The sequence below is a fragment of the Hyalella azteca genome, unplaced genomic scaffold, assembly GCF_000764305.2.
Source record: "Hyalella azteca isolate HAZT.00-mixed unplaced genomic scaffold, Hazt_2.0.2 contig10160, whole genome shotgun sequence".
In the NCBI taxonomy this organism is placed as follows: domain Eukaryota; kingdom Metazoa; phylum Arthropoda; class Malacostraca; order Amphipoda; family Hyalellidae; genus Hyalella; species Hyalella azteca.
In genome coordinates, this window is record NW_025940206.1 from 99908 (window position 1) to 120528 (window position 20621).

A 20621-nucleotide genomic window follows, 5' to 3' on the forward strand; every position below is an offset into this window, starting at 1 on the left:
AAAGTAACTAGCTACAAATTTCTCTATTACACATTTAAAAGAATATCTCAGAAAATTTTGCCAAACCGAACGTTGCGTCACATTATTTATTAATGGCCAACGAAATTAACGAAATTGGCAAAATTACGGCTTTTCTAAGACATTTGGTATTCAGAATCTACAAAGAATTCATGCGGAATTGGTGCAATTACTGATGTTTTCTGGTAATAATAAATTACTTATACTTAATCCTGATTAAAAATCTTTCACATTTGTGAAAAAGACTATGAAAGTTTATGAAAGTCTGTGTGTGATTTTGAAAGTCATGATTCCGACGTAGTTAATAGTCGTAGAAAAAAGTTAACTAGTTGTTAGGCGATTAATTAAACACTCTCAGTTACAGGCAATATATATTCCATTTGAATCTTGAGATTACCAACTGAGTTGTCCGAGCGCAAATGCCGTTGTTTCAAAACTTATTGCCTTTATTCGGTCCAGCTTCGTCATCGTTTTTTACTGAACAAAAAAATCATGGGGGTTTAATATTAAATAAACTCGAGGGATGAACCTCTCGCCGAAATGGAAAGTATTAGGTTAATTAATAATCGAAAACACATTATTGGTATCTTTCTCCACCATATTTGTGATTCATCCTAACATAATGTTTGCAAACGTCTCACAGCATTCCATCGTACCATATCTAATTTCACCAATTGCATTGCTTATATGTTTTTGAACATTGATTGAGCTTTTACTTGGGGTTAATAAACTTAGTTTTAGGTGCAAACTTCATCCCATATTTTTGCATTTCGACTGCAGGCATTTTTGACCGCGCAGTTACAGACACACAATCATTAATTTTTTTGTGTTATCTTTGCCCCAGGCTTTTTGACTGAACAGCCCAAGACACTCCATTATTAATTTTTTTTGTGTGATCTTCTTCCTGGGCTTTTTGACTGAACAGCTCCAGACACTCCATTGTTACGTTTTTTTGTGTGATCTTCGTCCTTTGCTTTCTGACTGAACAGCTCCAGACACTCCATTATAAAGCTTTTTTGTGTGATCTTCGTCCTTTGCTTTCTGACTGAAGTGCTCCAGACACTCCATTATAAAGTTTTTTTGTGTGATCTTCGTCCTGGGCTTTCTGACTGAACAGCTCCAGACACTCCATTATAAAGTTTTTTGTGTGATCTTCGTCCTTTGCTTTCTGACTGAACAGCTCCAGACACTCCATTATAAAGTTTTTTGTGTGATCTTCTTCCTGGGCTTTCTGACTGAACAGCTCCAGACACTCCATTATTAAGTTTTTTGTGTGATTTTCTTCCTGGTTCTTTCTGACTGAACAGCTTCGGACACTCCATTATAAAGTTTTTTGTGTGATCTTCGTCTTATGCTTTCTCACTGAATAGCTCCAGACACTCCATTATTAGGGTTTTTGTGTGATCTTCGTCCTGGGCTTTCTGACTGAACAGCTTCGGACGCTCCATTAATAAATTTTTTCGTGTGATCTTCGTCCTAAGCTTTTCTGACTGAACAGCTCCGGACACTCCATTATTAAGTTTTTTGTGCGATCTTCGTCCTGGACTTTCTGACAACAGTTCCGGACACTCTATTATTAAGTTTTTTGTGTGATCTTCGTCCTGGGCTTTCTGACTGAACAGCTCCAGACACTCCATTATTAGAGTTTAGCCACTTCTCGGCCAACGTCTCTACCCCTGCAGCCAAGTATTTAAAGCTCTGTATTGCGTGCTCGGCCGGCATTAGTGGCCAGATTAACGATGTCCAACAATNGTTTAGCCACTTCTCGGCCAACGTCTCTACCACTGCAGCCAAGTATTTAAAGCTCTGTATTGCGTGCTCGGCCGGCATTAGCGGCCAGATTAACGATGTCCAACAATCGAGAAATCATCTTCATGGCGCTACTTCTTTCCTCTGTTTTCTCTTTGGTCTGAATTTTAGTTTCTTTGATGGAATATGGTATTTGATTGCATTTATGGATGAATTTTTATCCCTTTGTCATCTATAATCATATTCACCTTCGAAGCATCACCGATCAGATGTCAAGAATTGGTTGATGCTGAATCGATGCGGGTCCAATGTCAACAAGTAATTGATGCAGACACGATGACATCCAATTGATGTATTGACGCAGATACGATGTCAACAATCGATGAATGCTGAATTGGTGGATAAACAATATCAACAATGGTATGATGCAAATAGGACTTCAAGAGTATTTTATGCAGATATGTCAACAATTGTTTAACGCTGAATTTTAGAAAATAGGATTTTAATAATTTATTGATGCATCTTTGAGGCAAATAAGATGACAAAACTTGATCAGGCTGTTTGCCTGATCAAGCCTAATGTAAATGTAAAATTTTTTTGACTGATTTACTGTTTTGCGTTTCCATCGCTTTAAAAGTATCCAGCAATTTAATGATCGGTCACTGCCTTTTACAAGCTCTCAGATCCAACGATCATTCATGCGGTTGTCCTGTGTTTTTGAGTCCACCCACCCAACATGGACACCCAGACATAAAAAAGCTCCCTAAAGTACAAAACTGTCACGAGAGTTACTGCACACCTAAAGTATGTGACGGAAAACGTTTCGTTATTTTTTTGTATTGGTCTAAGATGAATTTGAAAAAGGCTAGAATTATGTTTTTTCGTCGGATTCAAGTTTCTATTTTGTCAGCCGTTCAAATTTTTTTTCAGATCAATGTTGTCGAGCATTTTCCTCTGATATTCGGACGCCCAAAATTTTGTTAATTTTTCCTCAAATTCAAGTAATAAGGATGACTCGATACGATTATACATATATGCGTTGATGTGGCAAGCTCTCTCGAATGTATTCTGGGCCATCGTTTTAACTAATAGAGCCGCGTATTAGGCACTCGATATGACCTAGTGTGCTTTAAAGGCGTAAATTTTCAAGATGAATCGATTCAAATATGGTCGCCAACTTCTTTATTTGCAGCGACGGAATAGCGGTATTGCAATCAATCGTGAAACTCACATTCATTTATCTTTCCCCTGTATGCACTACACATGTAACATCCGGAATAATTTGCTATTGACTTGCTATTTAAGGAAACGTCACCGGAAATTTATTGTCTTTATTCGGTCCAGCTTCGTCATCGCTTTTTCCTGGACAAAAAAATCATGGGGGTTTAATATTAAATAAACTCGAGGATGAACCCCTCGTCGAAATGGCAAGTATTAGGCGAATTAATAATCGAAAACACAATATTGGTATCTATCTCCAGCATATTATAAATTTGCACAGCAAATTTATTTGCAAGAGTCTGAAAATTCCGCCTACAACGGCTGGAAAATGAAGTATAGAACCGTAACCGTAGTAATTTCCTTTAGAATTAGTGGTCATTCTAACATTGCTGATTTCGATGGAATCAATTTTCTTATTATTGTAGTTCATAAAAATGAACCAATTAAACTGTGAAAACAGGCATTCATGGTCTCATTTTAGGGCAATAAATGAGACGCGTTGCGGTATTTGCAGACGGTTTCGGCCGGAAAAAGATTTATTCGGGTATTCGACAGTTGCAACGGCAATCGACAGTACGCAATGCCGAACTTTTGGTTACACAAATCAATCCAGATGTCAAGGTGAATTGGGAATCCGAATTAATTAAAACTTTCAAGATTGGAATTAGAAACTAGTCTTGAAAGGTCAATTTCTTGTTTTTGAATGCAAGTGAAAAGTATTTCGACAAACTTCAATTCAAAAATAACCGGAGATTAAAAACTCGGAAACTTGTATTATTAATAATGACCAAATCCACATGTTCAATCTTTAACACTGAGTAGCTCTAAAATTGTAGCTTTCAATATTCACGATAAGATTACAGAATTCAAATGAGAAGCGCGTGTCAATGTTCGTCACTATAATACTGCCAAAAAGCGGCGACGTCGAATCGCCTGCCGTTACCCGGCATTACCTCAAGAATGATTCAGTAGGTTATAATGGGAATGGTTTTGCATTTATGACTCTAGCAGAACGTTGGTGTTGAAGTCCTGGACCTATACTTTCAAAAAAAGTTAAGAGATCGTAAGTTCATCAGCCAATCATTGACGGCCTTTCAATCAAAATGCACCAATCATAGACAAGAAAATAGAGCGTAAGTACATACGTTCACTTCGCGAGTTTTGAAAGTATGGCCCCTGGAGCTCAGGTTGCAGAATACACAATGTACGCTTATTACCAGAACGCCATGCAAGCGTGATGATATTAAAGCAATGTCATGCAAAGTGTGTAGGAGAAAACACGATGCACGCATGTTTGGCTGAAGATACGCAAGGGCGTACAAGAAATACAGGCGTGTTCATGTACGTACACATATTGCGAGCGTGTTGAAATAAACGCAGCGCAAGAGAGATGAAGGTAATACAATGCGCACGGCATTTGCTGAAAAACAAGCCATGCTTGCGTGTTGACGTACACTCATTGTATCCGTGTTGACGCTCGCCAGCGCACGCAGGTTACGTTCATGCGATTTGCAAGTTATGAAACGTATACGTGTTGAAATTCGTACTCATCCACATGTATCGTATGGTTTCCTGAGGCAGGAAGCTGGTGAGCAGGGCAGCCACCAGCCACTGGTGGCAACTTGTCCAGCCATTTATTTCCCGGGTCATTAGATAATTTTATCTTTGGACGAATAACCTCTAAAAATAGTTGAATACAGACGTTTATCGGCTGAATGCAGCCGTTAAACGCATGGGCCCATATTTAAACAAAAAGTTAGAAGGTCGTAAGTTCATCAGCCAACCATTGACGGACATCTGAGCCAAATGTGACGATCTGTATCTGAGCCGAGTGTGAAGAGCTGTGCTATCCATAAACGGAACATAAATTTTGATTGGGTATGCCTCTCTGCCTGCAGGGTTGGCAGAGGCCACTGCAGTCAGTCACTACTCGCCTGGTTACGGCAGGCCACTGCTAGATGGCCTCGCTGTCCATCATAACGGCAGGCCGCTGCTAGATGGCCTCGCTGTCCATCATAACGGCAGGCCGCTGCTTCACGGCCTCGCTGCACATCATAAACCTCATCAAGATCTCATCAGCCTCAAGAGTCTCCAGCTGCCCTCGCTCGACAGGTAAAATTGTGGAAGTTTTTGCCGCCCAATTGCTGAACTTTTGAAGTATGTTACCTAATTTGACTTGCAATTGTCAATTCAAACACTCCTCGAGAAAAGAGCTTTGCCCAGAGCATATGTTCCTTTGAAAATGCTGTTATTGACGAAATTGAATTCACAATTCAAATAATAGATGACACGAAGAAGTTGAACATTGGAGAACGTTTGTATTTACTAAATTTTTGTTACTGCTATTGAAATACTAATAAAGTTCAAGTACGGCAAGTAATGAATGAGCAAAACGTATAAACTATCAGCATTAGTACACGATCTCTCGAGGAACCAGGCGATCGGTCGTGCACTGAATCATTATACTCAAATTTGAGTTATAACAAGTTTGATCTGCAAAAAGTATGAAATTTGGCAGTCCAATAAGAAGTCACGTCAAACATGGCAGAGAGAACCTTGATAGAATAAAATAAATCGTGGCCGTTTTCTTCAAGTACGATTTAGGTCATGAAGTTTGCGCAGTCAGTTAAATTAGTAATCTCAGACAAGGTCCTCCGTAGCAGTGATGACTTTTTGTCTGAATGCAACTCTAGGGATGTTATAAATGAATGCAAATTCTAAGGGTGCTAGTCGAAGTTGAAACCCGTTAAATGATAAAAAACGAAAACGTCATTTCACTAAAATGAATAAATATTCGGGTCGAGTAAGTTCACACGTATCAAATTTGAGAGTATGTTCGAGAGCTTCTATTTCGGTTTCATGCCAGAGCCGTTCTTCTAGGATATATTTCTAAGGAAGACTAATCGAAGTAAAAAAGGTAGAGACAATAATTATCATTCTCCAAATTAGTATTCGAATAAACATACAGTATTATTTTGGATCAAAATGTGGTCTACACTTACATCGAAAATTAAAAAGAAATTATATTTTGTGTGGCAGGGTGGCCGAGTGTTGAAATTTTAGAGTATCATAGTCGGAGCAGTGAGTTTAGGGTTCGAGCCCAACCTTCTGTGACAATTCTGATCACAGTCGGTAGGGTGGCCGGATGTTTGAGAATCTAAAGCAATTTTATGTATATTATCTATTTAAATATGTTGCTTCTTTCATCTAAATAAAATTTACCACAAAATCATTTTCTAACAAATGGAAAAACAGTAATGTTTCCAATTTCTGTAAAATCATACATTGCTTCTCGTAAAAAATATGTTCAAACTGTGAAGGTTTAAGAATTTATTATAATTCTAATGCTGTTACTTTGAGGAATATAAATGTATTATATTTTCCATTCTCCTCCCTAGAGTAAGCGAGTCTCCATCTCACGCGGCACTCAAAGTTCCCATGGGCGAACGGTTCCAGAACGACGGGCTGGGATCCCCGACAGGACCCCGGTTCGACCAGACCATACCGAGGAACCTGACCGTTCAGGAAGGACAGACTGCCATCCTCTCATGCCGGGTCCTTAACCTGGCCGAGAAAACGGTCAGTGGGTCGAAGCTTTTCGTGTTGTTTAAATTTAAATTTTAAGGTTACTTAAGTTTAAATATAAATTTAAATTTAATCGTTTGCTGTATAGCTAACTTGAGTACATTCAAACGAATGTTACAGACTGCCATTCTCTCATGTAGGGTCCTTAACCTGGCCGAGAAAACGGTCAGTGGGTCGAAGTTTTTCATGTTACTGTAAAATTAAATCGTTTTCTATATTGTTATCTAGTGTACGTTTAAATGAACGTTAAATATTGTACTGGCGATGCTGTACAAGCTGAGACAATAGTAAAATCTTCTGGCTCACAAATAAGTCTAATAAAATTTTATATAATCTTGAATGAAATAATAAAATCTTCGGACTCACCAATAAATCTAATTAAATTTTATAATATGAAAATGCGAATCGAATCTGAGCACAATTCACTCACTGACTAGCGAGAAGAATAATTCTCGTTGAATTTAATCGGAAAATTGCTACCAACATATTCTGTAATCTTTCGTTATATACTCAAAAAAATAATTTCCTAGAGCGATGACCATACAAATTGTGTTGAATTTTGCTTGTAATCTCACACATGGAAGATGTGACGAGCTTTTTGTTTCAATTGCTGACGTATAAGGCCTGCGTAGTATTAAAAGGTCTGCTTAGATTTAGCAGTGAACAAGTTTCGAAATATTCGACCATGTCTGAGGCGGCCATGTTAGAACATTGCGAATCCAGTATTTTCTAATAAAAAGTGATTTATTTGCCCCGTTTTGAATTTAAGATAGGAAATCCTTGTCAGAAAAGAAACGCCGTCCATTTAAGGAATACTGTTTCCTAATTCTTATTGGTATAATAGAAACCAATTTAATTAGTTTGTTTTCAATCCCAGTTTTACAAGAAAATATTCAGGTCAAATCAGATTAGAGAAGGACATCACAGTTAATGTATGTGGAGTCATGTATACGCTTCAAAAAATTGCAAAAAATATATCATTACATGATTGCATTAGTCTATCATCCTCTTAATGCTATTTCGCTTTCAATGACACAGTTATGGACTTTCAATTATCGCTAGCTATAATCAAATCTATATTTTATCACTTATGCACAATATTAATGTTGCAATATTTCCCGCTAATCCTTATTGGATGTTGCGGACACACTGATAGAGTTCTATTAACTTTAGAACTCATGAATGTCAGTCCACAGAGTTGAAAATTCTTCGAAAAAAGTGTAATGATAATTCAATGCCATTTTTTCGTTTAAAATTGCGTCACTGTGTCAGGCATTCAAATCAACATTAGCAGAAAATTTTCGTAATTTAGTGCAAAATTTTGCCGTGATAACGATACTAATTATTTTGTTAGAGAAAATTGACAAACCGTTTTCGTTCCTTGGTTTTTGAATATTAAAGATCTTCAATTCTTCATTAAATCCTGCTATTTATCATGCATGCCTTAACACTACGCTAACTCTTTTTATTCCACTTTATCATCGATCTAGAAACAGTCATGTCGTTGCTTGGAATTGGCCTTTAAAACTGCTGATAATTTAACGGAGCAGCGGTCCTGGCAAATTTTTGTAATATCCATCCAAATGTGAGCAGCCATTATCTTGCTGTTGCCTTACACAACTAATCTGTTAGCCTTTCATGAACGCGCTAACTCGGAGCAGTCTTGGAAATGCATACAAATTTTAAATTCACTATATACTTACGTGAACCATTCATGAGTTTAACAAATTCATCCACTGGTCAACTTCTTTTCTTAACAGTTTAAATTTGCTATGTAAATAATTTTAATTAATAATATATAATTAATTATATAATTGAGTTTTTCTGTCGATACGTTTCATGTCTTTAACTCCATTACGTGCACTTCATAAGGAACCTTCGTCAATTATATGGCAGGCAAAGGAGACGAGTTGTATTAGCACGTTACGGAAGTGCATAAATTTATAATCGCAAAAACCTGTTTATTTAGAGTGACCGAGTTGCGTTCATCAAGCGTATCAGCGGTACCGGAATTGTTGATTACATGTTAAGTAATTACACTATTCTCATTTTCCAAACTTTTATGTTAAGTCAAAACTTTCTTATAAATCGAATGTCAAAAGGTCAGAACATTTAGCATTGAAGTCTGTTCGATTATTACTTTGTTATAACTTTTAGATATGCTAATAAAATTGACATGCACATGAATGAATGTCGAATACTTGATAATGAAGCAAGTTACATTCGAAACGTCGTAAATTATAATAAAATGTCCCTTGGGAATCTAATATTCGAGTTTTCGATTCCTATCAGATGCCTAATTCGCCGAATAAAAAAAACAATACGAAAATTGTCAATAAGAAATACTCTCTGGTCTGGTCTTCATTGAAACCTGTATTAAAGAACACTTTTAATACAGGTTGAATGAAAAATGAAAGTTGAATGAAAAATGAAATCCACGATACAATGAAATACTCTGTGGGCAGGTACTTTCTGGTCTTCAATGAAACCTGTATTAAAGAACACTTTTAATACAGGTTGAATGAAAAATGAAAGTTGAATGAAAAATGAAATCCACGATACAATGAAATACTCTGTGGGCAGGTACTTTCTGGTCTTCAATGAAACCTGTATTAAAGAACAGCTTTTGTCAAACTACACCAATGTATGAATGTTTAAATGAAAATATGAAAGTTGAAAGCTCTCTAACATTAATGAATAATTGTTGGATGCAGGTATCGTGGATACGACTTCGTAACCTGCACGTGTTGACCGTGGATAAGTACAAGTACAGCACCGACCAGCGCGTGTCCGTAGTGCACAACGAGGCGAGTCAGGAGTGGGTGCTGCGCATCAGAGCTGCTGAGAAGGACGACGCCGGCAAATACGAATGTCAGATCTCAACCAAACCCGTGCTCAGCTACATCGTCAACGTAAATGTTATTGGTGAGTTTCTTCTCATCTGTAGTCCCGTCAAGCCGCTGTAGAATCAAATAGCCAATGAAACTTTTCCTCTGTAGCTTAGTCAACCCAGGGTAGAATTCCTCTGTAGCTCCGCCAACCCGCTAAAGAATCAAGCACTCGATCTTTTCTTCTGGAACTGTGTCAATTTGCTGAAAAATCAATCAATCTTTTCCTCTGTAACTCCGCCAACTCGCTAAAAAATCAATCAATCGATGTTTTCCTCTGTAGCTCCGTCAACCCAGGGTAGAATTAATCAACCAATCAATTTATTCCTCTGTGGCTCAGCCAACCCACTGCAAAATTAATAAAAAATTAATCTTTTCCTATGTAGTTCTGCCAATCCACTGTAGAATTAAACAACTAATCTATATTTTCCGCTGTAGCTCCGTCAACCCATGGTAAAATTAATCAACCACTCAATCCTTTTCTTTTTAGCTCAGCCAATCCACTGTGAATAATTAGCAAATAAAACTTTTCCTCTGTATAGCTTAGTCAACCCAAGGTAGAATTGATCAAGCAATCAATCTTTTCCTCTATAGTTCCGCAGACCCAAAGAGAATCAATCAATCAATGATTTCCTCTGTGCCCAATCATCGCACAAAAGACACGGTGGTTCACTGGTACTCGCGCAACCAACTTTTTATGTACAGAATAACGATCAATGCTCAAATGAACGGTCCGGTTAGTTAGCTGCGCACTAAGTACCAATAAAAATTCAACTTCTTATTGCACTCTGCAGCAATATAATTCTGGGTAAACTTCATTGTTGAATCTTTCTGATTCGGAATAAATCGACAGATATCGTAAGAAAAATTAATGTTGATTCGTACGATGCAAACTATTCACTGTAAACTATTTTCATTAATTGTGCTTTTCTTAAAATTGCAAGATGTGGGAAAATGCATAATAACCGAAGAACCGTGCGGGCCACCTGGCTTTTATTATATTTCCAATTTGATTATTCTACATTTAAGTGAGTGTTCCATTCCCTCCAGTCTGTAACGTTCAAAAACGAAATCGGAATTTGAGCCTTGACTTAAATAATCGAATTATTGTAAGTAAAATCGCAGCGTAAGGCTATTATTATAGCCTTCAAGAATTGTAAGTAATTATATTTTACTTTTATTCTATTTTACTATTTACTAGTGGGGCGAACTCCGCCACCAATGCATGACTAATCGCATCAGAGCGGCGTTGGTGAAGTTGAACACGCAAATTAAGCCGTTATAAATAATAAATTGTCCATACATTAAGTTTAAAAGGTGGAATGTACGTCTAGCCCTAGTGGCTTAGGCGAAATTTTGACACTCAGGTTTCAAGGAGTTTTATTTGGGTTATCTTGAAATCATAGTTTCTGCAAGTATGACATCAGAAATATTAGCAATCTAATACACAATATAAATAAATATAAGCAAAATTTAATCCAAGTTAACAAAAAAATGTATCATATCAGAATCAATAATGAAAGACTAATAAATTGCAGCACTAAACTCACCGAAGTATTTCGCCACTAAAGAGGTTTGAACTACGAATGACAATTTATCTCCAGGTAAACTTCGGTTGGATGACTGAAGGTCTAAACAGAAAGATTACGTGAAGCGTACATGTGAAAAATTGCGATTACAATGTACGTAGGGTATCACGCATTTCATGACGTCCATACCTAATACAAATAATTTTCGTTCTGCAGAGTATTTTCACAAAATAACTCCAGCACGTTATTCTCATTCTCGACATAACCAAAGGAGTTGAATTCACAATTTATTTCGCTCTACTCTCGACGCGGCACACATTATTGTGCATTGCAACACTTTATATTTATCAAAAGCCGCATCATAGATAAAATCCCCGGTCCAATAACGCAATCCAGCCATGTAATAACAATTTTATTTGAGTTCCACCTCCACATAAAAAAAGTGTCAAAAACTACAACTCTAATTCCAGCAGCAAAAATCTCTTTCAATTTCAGAGCCACGTGCGGAAATCGTGAACGCTCCGGATATTTACGTGCATCAGGGTTCCCTCATCAACCTAACGTGCCTGGTACATCATGGAACGGACCGGCCAATTTTTGTGTACTGGTATCACGGTAACAAGGTCAGTGCAATGTTCAAGCCTTGATTGAGAGCGCCATAAATGGCTTGCTTGTTGTTTTGGATGTGAGCAAATTTCACGCGTCGAGCGCTTGACATCCGACCAACAAAATAATTAATGAAATTCACAAATGAAACTGGATTTGGAAAGTGGGCGGACGTGCGTTGTTAAGGGCTTTTTTTTAACAAGGCAAAGTATCGCGCCAGGATTTGGTCCTCGATATTTGACGTATTAATTAAATACATTTTATAAAAGATAAATGAGTTCGAATTGAATGCGCGCTTTGGCGCAGTCCCGCTATGTTTCAATGGAATTTGTTGCTTTTTGAGCTAAACAATATTTCGTTTTTAAATATAGTTTTTGTTGAAAAAACTTTACCATGATCCTGGTGATCAGATTAAGCTTACAATGCGAATCAACTGTCCGCTTCTGCTTTTTTAGCTATAATACAATTTTTGTTTTGCGTTCTTGCGCAAGCTTATTCAACGGTGTATTTATCGCTTCAGAGAATAATAATTCAAACTTTTTACTTGTTTCACGGAAAAAAATAATTTTCACACAATAATTATTCAATTTAGGTTTACTAATTCGAGTAATCGGATGTAGCGATTAACTTTTATTTAAATAGGATTAAGTTATCTCACTTTTAGGTTTAGTACCTATGTATTTTTTGATAAAGGGTTCGTCAAGTTTGTTATCATCATGCTCTTTAGTTCACGATAAAAAAACGGGGAATTTTTCCTAGTAACTAATTAAAGAAATCGCTCTCCGATTCTTTTTATATGAACTTGACCTGAGTTCCTCAAATTCATCAGAATCCATAGAAATGTGGTTAGCACAGATGCGTGACGCAAACGTTCGTCAACAGTTTCCAAATTAATTAAAGTAGAGCCGAAATATTTGGAGTTCGCTATATTTACTACCCAACAAATGTTTACGATCCAATGTATTTTTTGTAACTATTAATGTTTTTTCGCTTCTATTTAACGTATAATCATTATTGATATCAATTACGCGTATTGTTTAACCTGTAACGATCAATATCCGTTTAGTATTCAAATAACTAATCATAGTTCAGCATTTATGACTACATTGCTCCAATCTATTAGACTGAATAAGAAGATTTCGTATTAATTTGCCGCTGGCATTCAGTATATTGCATTCTTAAATTTAGCATTCATAAATTTATATCGTGTGCTCTTTAATTGAGAATGCTTATTCGATGTTACGTGATGCCTTCATAAACTATCATATCGCTGCATAATCATTAAATAAACAATGAACTATAAGGTAGAAAAACTGTGTTTTACATTTATTTATAGGCCTGTGCGACTGATTTGAAATCTTGCGAATCATAATAATTCAGTCGAGACTATGCATGTGATTTGTGTCATTTAAATCATTAGAAGTTCAGTTTGGATTCGGGTAGAAACTTGATTTTTTTTAAGCTTGAAGCTTCCAATGCATTGTGACAATTTTTTGACTGATTTGCATGACGTATTCGAAACGCTCAATGCAAGCCAGAACAAAAATATAATGAGAAATCCTTACTTTTATTATTTTAATAGATCGGAATTGTTCGGTTTGTGTTGTTTTTTGGTCCTGAGTGTAAAGTTAAGCCTCTGGTCGCCTGTAGGTCATACAGTATGAATTGTGTTCCGAAGGAAATAAATATTTCGATTATCCATCCAATCTCTCAATGTATATTGGCTAATATTAACTCTCAATCAGTCGAGACTCATACAGCAACGAATACCTAATTAGATTTAGAAGCGAATTTGCAGCAATCGATGATAGTGTGATCTGCTCCCTACTCATAGTTTACTGTTCAACATATAATATCTCAAAACTCATTCGTTAGCCGTGGAAGTTAAATTTTTGATAGCAAAATTTGAAATAAATTGGCAACCAATCAGAAAGTTATTAATCTTATGAACTCAGCCTAACAAAGCAACGAACTTCCTATCTTCAGTTGATGGAGTACGAAGGCGACCGAGAAGGAGTGACAGTCGTGACAGAGGCCACTAAGAACACCGTATCCTACTTACTGGTGCACAACGCATCGTTCGCTGATACGGGCCGATACACGTGCAAGCCTTCCAACGGTAACTCCGTCACTGCCAACTTACACGTTCTTGAAGGTACTTAAATAACAGGATTAGGCTTTCGATTTATTAGGAATAAATTGTGTGAATAAGCATAACAGAACTTCTTAAAACGCATGTTGGTTATCAGGTTTGTTGTCACAACACTAATAAGAATTTGCCCAAAAAGCGAAGGATTATGCTTAGTGATGCGTATTATATCGACTTGTTTTGAAGAAATTGTGTTAATAAGCATAACAGAAATTCAGAAAGCGCATGTTGGATGTCAGTTTGGTTGTCGCAACGGTGAAAATATATTGCCTAAAATAAGGAATCCAATAAAGTGGATTATAAACTTCTCTACATGATATGTCTAGTGCTCAATAGACAGCTGTGTTTTTACGCTTGCGTCGTAATATTTTTTCCTACTTTCATTATATTTGCACAGTTTTGATTTTATTTGCATTGCATTGACATACCTTACAAAAAGAATTCTTAAGCTCTAATGTAAAAGACAAGAAGGGCTATAGTTCAGACTAGAGACAGATTGTTTTACGTGTGATTTGGTGAGATTTCACTCATAAAAATTGACCAAAATTCAATGCAGCTGTTTACTTGGTAATTGTTATTCCTCCAGCATTTAAAGTTTCAATTGCTGGAAAGAGCATTCTTCCCGAAACCATTGCATGATTCAGTCAGAGAGGCAGCAATAAAACTTTTCTCAGAATCTTCGAGGTAAGACGAATAAATTGTTAAGAGCCAATCCTTCGTACACGCTAGTCGTAGAATAAATTCAGCTTAGTCAATTTTGACAATCTGCTTGTATATCCCGTCATAAAGTAATCCGTCGAATGGCTTTGGCACAATTTTAATTAAATAATCTTTTGTTTATGAGAAATCTGCTAAGAGTTTGCTATTTTTATGAAAAAAAAATAAAAAAAATCGGTAACCGATTTTTAACAAATAAAAATATTCAAATGTTGTGAAAACTGAACTGAAGACTTGGAAAAATTAGAATCATAAGCACAAGGAGAACCGTCATTGCTTTTTAACTCTCTGCAGTAATATGAAACCCCCTAGTGAATCATTGTTGTTTTCATTTTTTATTAAATATAATTTAATTCGATTACAATCGGATTGAAACCACATAAAAAATGCAACTTATTATCATGGTCAGATTTTCTAATGACAGGCTATAGTAAGTAAATTGAGGCGAATTTTTCTCACTCCAAAATCCATTCAACTATAGTAGGGATGGTGAGGAGGAATGTCATTAATAAACTATTTACAAAAATCTGACGGCAATCATTACCGTTGTTTTTTTACACAAAATTTTTCTACGAGTCAAGCAATGACATAAAACTACGTTTATGCCTTGTAGAAGATCAGAAATGTCCAACGAAAACAGGGAACAATATAGTGAAATTGACACCAGTAAAAAATAAATGGGCGGTGTTCTAGATTCACTTATTTTATTTTGTCCAAATGTGTCCCAAGTTTTCAAATTATCCCCACAAAAAAACTTTTTTTGCTCAGTATATGCTATAGAACAAGATTTAACGCACGAATTTTTTAACATATAAACGATGACAAAAAATCAAATTGAATGTTTTGAAAGAGCTTATTTGCAATAACGCCTCATTTTATTTATTCTGCAGGAGAATATCAAGCTGCAATGCAAACAAACGGAACATCTCAGGCACGACGGATTTCATTTTCCGTCATAAGTCGCCTGATCATGATGTCTTTCCTTCTCCAACGCGTCATCATCTTGTGATCGTTCCAGCCAACTCTGCAATTATGAATTGACGCACTGCGTCCAGACCGCAGAGATTGTACGTGCTATAAATTATATTATGTGTAAGTCTGCATCATTGGAATCTTTCCCAAGTGAATCTATATTGATAAATTTTTGCTTGTCCCTTTACAAACATGAAGTTCGCGAAATGTCTGATTAGGTAGCTTCTCTATTACATGTATAAATGATTACAAGGCTTGAGGGTAGTTCCCGCAAACGTACTCTAATCGGTAAGGAAGTGACAATGAGTATGAACAAATTCCAAATCTTCATTAACTCCTTCAGAGATCACTGTGAATAGATTCAATAAACAAAAACATAAACTGAATAATTGCTTTTCAATGAAGTATTTCAATTTTATACGAATGCTGTTTGCAAACTATTTTCAATTGAGATATAGAGATGAAATCGTTACCGCGAAATTTTCCAGGAACAAAAAATTTGTAACCAATTTTCTAGTTCAAATATTAAAAAAAATCCCCCGCTTTGTGACCAAATTTTCAGTTTAAATATTGAAAAAAACATTTCGGGCTTACACCGCGCTAGCCTGGACAAATTTCTAGATGACGGCAGATCAAGAGATCTGGTAGGTCGTGGAAGTATTTCCACTCTGGAAAAGTTTAGGCACAAACAATAGTTTTTAAGCGCCTATAAAATATTTAAGATTTATCAGCCATAAATAATAATACAATGGTTCCATATTTTGACGATAAGGTAATTTTTTCCATTTATTGTTAGTTTGAGAAATGAAAGCTTTGGCATGATGTTTTGACATTTTTGGATTATACAGATAACCCTGAGCTTGTATCGAAAAGAAAGTAGAAAAAAGATTGAAATTGACAATTTTGAATCGGATGAATACTTGTCATGAATGTTTCAATAAAAAATTGGGCGATTCAAACTAATCACAAAAATGTATATTATGTAAATATTACAGGTAAATATGTCATATCAAATTATTTATTAAGAAAAGTTTATATATACAGTATAAAACATTATCATCAGGTCCGTTGTAAGCTAATCCTGTGATGTATGTATCTAATTTTGTTCAAATTTTCATTCCATTTAAGACTTTCATTCATTTTATGTACTTGCTTGTAGAGCTGTCCTCAAATAAAATTTTGACAGAACTAATATCAGAACATCAGATCTACATAAGAGTACAATGATGGCGCACGACAGCTTTTTTGTACATCGAGTACAATGGAGACAATTAAAACTCTCGCCTCTGCGAAGATTAGGCGCCGAAAAGAGCATCATATTATATATTTGCATAGGTTTAGGTCGTCATTTCTCATATGCCGACCTTCATTTTAATTCCTAAAAAATCGAAAAAATTTCGAAAATTGAAAAACCTTGAAAAAATTCCTAGAGTCGGCGAAATCGAAAAACTCGTTGCCAGGGTAAGTTTGGATTGTTCAAGATTTATGAGCGTTGAAGATTTTTTTCGGTGACAAAGATTTCGATTCAAATTTGTGCGTGTCGTTAAAATATTGCATTCCATGGCTTTCGAAGTTCAGGTATTATTCAGCACCAAGTTTCAGGGAATTTATCATTCCATTACATTTAAATGTCCAAAATTGGAAAATTTAAATGGAAGAAGTTTATTTTAAATTGACTTTTACTTTTATTCACTGATTAAGCGTTAAATAACTCATCCTTTGCTTCAGCGCCTAAAGGACTTTATACCAAAAAAAAATCATCAAAGCACAAATTTACTAACCAAGAAATATACTTAAAGTCATTGGAAATATACATAAAGTTTGAAATAATTAGTGCATATACTTAAAGTCAGTGCACTAATTATTTCGAAGATAATCTCTCGTTGTTCATCAACTATTATCGTTTAATCCTAATTAGAGAACAATAAGTCCCTTATTCTAAAAATTTGTGGATCTTAATCCTAATTTATTGCATAATGGCGCCAACTTCGCCAAGTTTCAATGAATAGGAAACTTTAGGTTCTACGTAAACTTGTTCAAAAGTTCAAACAACTGAAATAACTCCTCTGCATGAAGTTGTCCCCTCTTAAGTGTATAGAGAGTAACTTTGTTACGAGGTGTGCCAGGTGACATATAAGTTTTATATTCTTGACAGATGTCGAATCATTAATTGTATACAGCAAAAACACCTCTTTTTCCTGTTCTTAAAATTGCAGTGCATTTTTAATGTAAATATCTGTTGTAATGACATATGCGTGGACGAGGGTATGCCAAATACCGTTCATCAACCTTAATCTTGCGTAATAAAAGTCATAAGTAAATTTAAATATGCAAAAAGCCTTGCAAAAAATACTCACATAGTGGACATGAAATATTTGGCTGCAATTGTTCGATTCATACATTTTTGTGTAATTAATAAGTTATTACACAAAAGATAAATTAATAAACAAAATAATCGATTAAAAAAATACCAGCCCCTAGCGCAAATTGAAGACACAAAATAACAATCTCGCATGTCTAAAAAAGCTATTCCTATATCCATACCCAAGTATAGGAAATATTTTACTGAAAAAAAAATCCGATAACCGATCCCACTCCAAATATTTTATCTGCATCTCTCGAACGCTCTGTGTTTTCCTATAATTTTAGCCATTGTAATGATAATATATTATCTGGCCTCACCTGATCTTATTTTTTATATGTGTTTGTTGTTCAGTGTTGCTAGTTTGTTGCATTTCTGTTAACTTCTTGAAGTTTAAATGCACAGTTCCAAACTAGCTATATTTCAATTATAATATTTCTTGCATATATTTAAAATTATTTATCAGATATCGAAGGGAATTTCGAGTATTTAAATTTTTGACTAGAATTAAAACCAAGTATAAGCAGGAGGGCTCATGCATTCATGTATTGGTACAATATATCTGACGAAACTCGTTTCATTTCTGAAATTAATTCTCGCCGAAATGCTGCGCTAATTTAAATTGAAGCCAAACTTTCTCTTAAGGTTGTGTAAACATCTTTATATCTAAGCCAGCTTGCTTGAATGCAGATCTAATCATTATTATACTTCCCTATAAGTGGAGACAATTTGAATTATAATGGAAGGAAATATCTGATGTATTACAATGGTCCTTTGATTATATGATTAAAGAACAATTTTCGGTATTTGAAACGAAAGTTAATGGCTGCTGTTGATAACAATCATGCATGGAGGTACAATTAGGCTTTGTTGAAAGAAAATTTTTGTACAAATTTCAACTTTTTCTCGAGTATAATACTCTTTACATATCAAAAGTACAGAAACCGCACCAGTTTTATTTCCGGTGCTCAATTGCTTAACGTGATTTCCGTACGTATATATATAAAAATAAATAGAAATTTAAGGGATGTACGTGTCTCGTCCGTTCGATGGTGAACAGTGTATCTAATAAGTGTAAGTGATAACTCATTTGAAAGTAATCACCAATTTTTTAATCTGTAAAAATATTCTAAAACTGTCCATCCCTGCTACGATTGCTTTTTATTGACCCTCCTTGCGCAGCTAAAGCATACAGTGTATTCTATTTTTTACTGGAGTTTGCCATGACAATGGATTCCATTAAGTAAGAATGGAGATGAGATGGACAGACGAGTATTGAGATGGACAAACGAGTGTTGAGATGGACAGACGAGTATTGGTAAGAATGAAGATGGAGAAAAAAAAACGAGGAATAAAATAAGAATGGAGAAAAAAACGAGGAATAAAAATGGATCAAAGGTAACGCAAAATTTCGTTTATAGATATATTTTTGGTCCCGGCGGCATCCACAGGATTTGGCGGTAAGCTTCGGACGAAGGACATGTCAAGCAGCTCCCGACAAGCCAGAAGCTGCGGAAGCTCAATAGGCCGGGTTAAAGTGTGCATGGACTATGGTTTCCAATTCCTTATATCAACAATACGTCTTTGTTTAAGTAATAGCAATAAGTTTAGGTAAGACTAAAAGCACAATGTTTTAGTTATATAAATAACATTTGGCTTGAGGGCGGAGTTAAGCGAGGCAGTGGTCACGGAGCCTCAAACTAAACCGACATCTGTAATCCCGATGTCGTCTGGAGAATCAGTGCAACGTGGGAGTTTCAACTCCAGGGTTCAGGGAAAACATTGGAGCGTGAAGAGTTAGTGGAGTGACAACGCGACATGAGACTTGCACTTTCCGTGCACGAGCAGAACTTGAAGGGATGGATTAAAGAGATTTTACCATGCCAACGTGAAAATAAATGTGTACCAACGTGTAAATATGACAGGGACTAGGACGTTTTACAGTACTAACTAGTACATGTTAACGCGACATGATCCAAAATATTTTGCTTTAAAGTTTCAAGCTTAGAATTGGATGATAAAACTACTAGAAAACCGTCAGTTAGAGGGAAAGATTGGCTCATGAGTGTTTTGTTGTCCCAAAGTTAAAAAAAGTTTTTAGGGTTGTAGTTTGATTATAAGTTCTAACGGTGCTGCCTTCCAAGCCATGTTGCTACCTATACAGTAATATGAATGACCAAGAATTTTAAATCATTACATTAACACTTTAGAGCACAACAAAACCTGTTATGTGCTATCTAATTTTGGGCCAATGTTACACTTAGAGGCTCAGCTTCCCTCGGCTGACAGTATCTTACATACCATGTCGTAACCCTTATTAACGGCATATATAAGTGATATCTCAGAAAGTTGGATTTATTCACAATAATTCACTTGATATAGTTTTTAGATCAGGCTAGAGATTAGATTGTTGCCGTTCAAATCTTATTTGTTAGGTGACAATAAATGAGAATGAGTGACAGAGAAGACGGCTTAGCAGCTGCAAGAGGTCATGTCTGTGCGGCGGAACATTCAATTGAATCGCTTAAACATGAGCTTACATCGTAGGACTCACTGCGCATAGTATATGCCTGGCATGACTGGATATGTCTGCAAAAATAAATATGTAACGTTTTGCATATGCGCTGCTGCCTTCAAGACAATACTAAAGCAACTAAGCAATTAAATATCAATCCTTCCCAGATTCAAACTCAAGATCCAAAGTTCCAACCGTTTTTTGCAGTTTCAGTGCATTTTCTCATTTATGGAAAAAAAGCGCTATTGTGCTCGTCATGTCCGTCCGTCTATCTGTCCGTGCATCCGTCCGTGACTTCACGTTTTCGTCG

General features: G+C 35.9%; 1 protein-coding gene across 1 annotated transcript; it reads left to right on the forward strand.

Moving 5' to 3' along the window:
• Positions 1-4892: 4892 nt before the first annotated feature.
• LOC108681920 (zwei Ig domain protein zig-8) lies at positions 4893-15937 on the forward strand. The gene is made up of 6 exons (XM_018171002.2): positions 4893-5100; positions 6387-6567; positions 9288-9498; positions 11486-11613; positions 13583-13751; positions 15353-15937. Exons 2-6 carry the CDS (start codon positions 6427-6429, stop codon positions 15469-15471), a joined length of 768 nt encoding a protein of 255 aa, XP_018026491.2. The 5' UTR covers positions 4893-5100; positions 6387-6426; the 3' UTR covers positions 15472-15937.
• The last annotated feature ends 4684 nt before the right edge of the window (positions 15938-20621 follow it).

Bases quoted from the DNA above. Each gene is read 5' to 3' on its own strand.
- LOC108681920 (XM_018171002.2), top strand. From the start codon at position 6,427: ATGGGCGAACGGTTCCAGAACGACGGGCTGGGATCCCCGACAGGACCC. The intron at 9,499-11,485 runs GTGAGTTTCTTC...TTTCAATTTCAG, and splicing joins CGTCAACGTAAATGTTATTG to AGCCACGTGCGGAAATCGTG. The intron at 13,752-15,352 runs GTACTTAAATAA...TTTATTCTGCAG, and splicing joins CAACTTACACGTTCTTGAAG to GAGAATATCAAGCTGCAATG.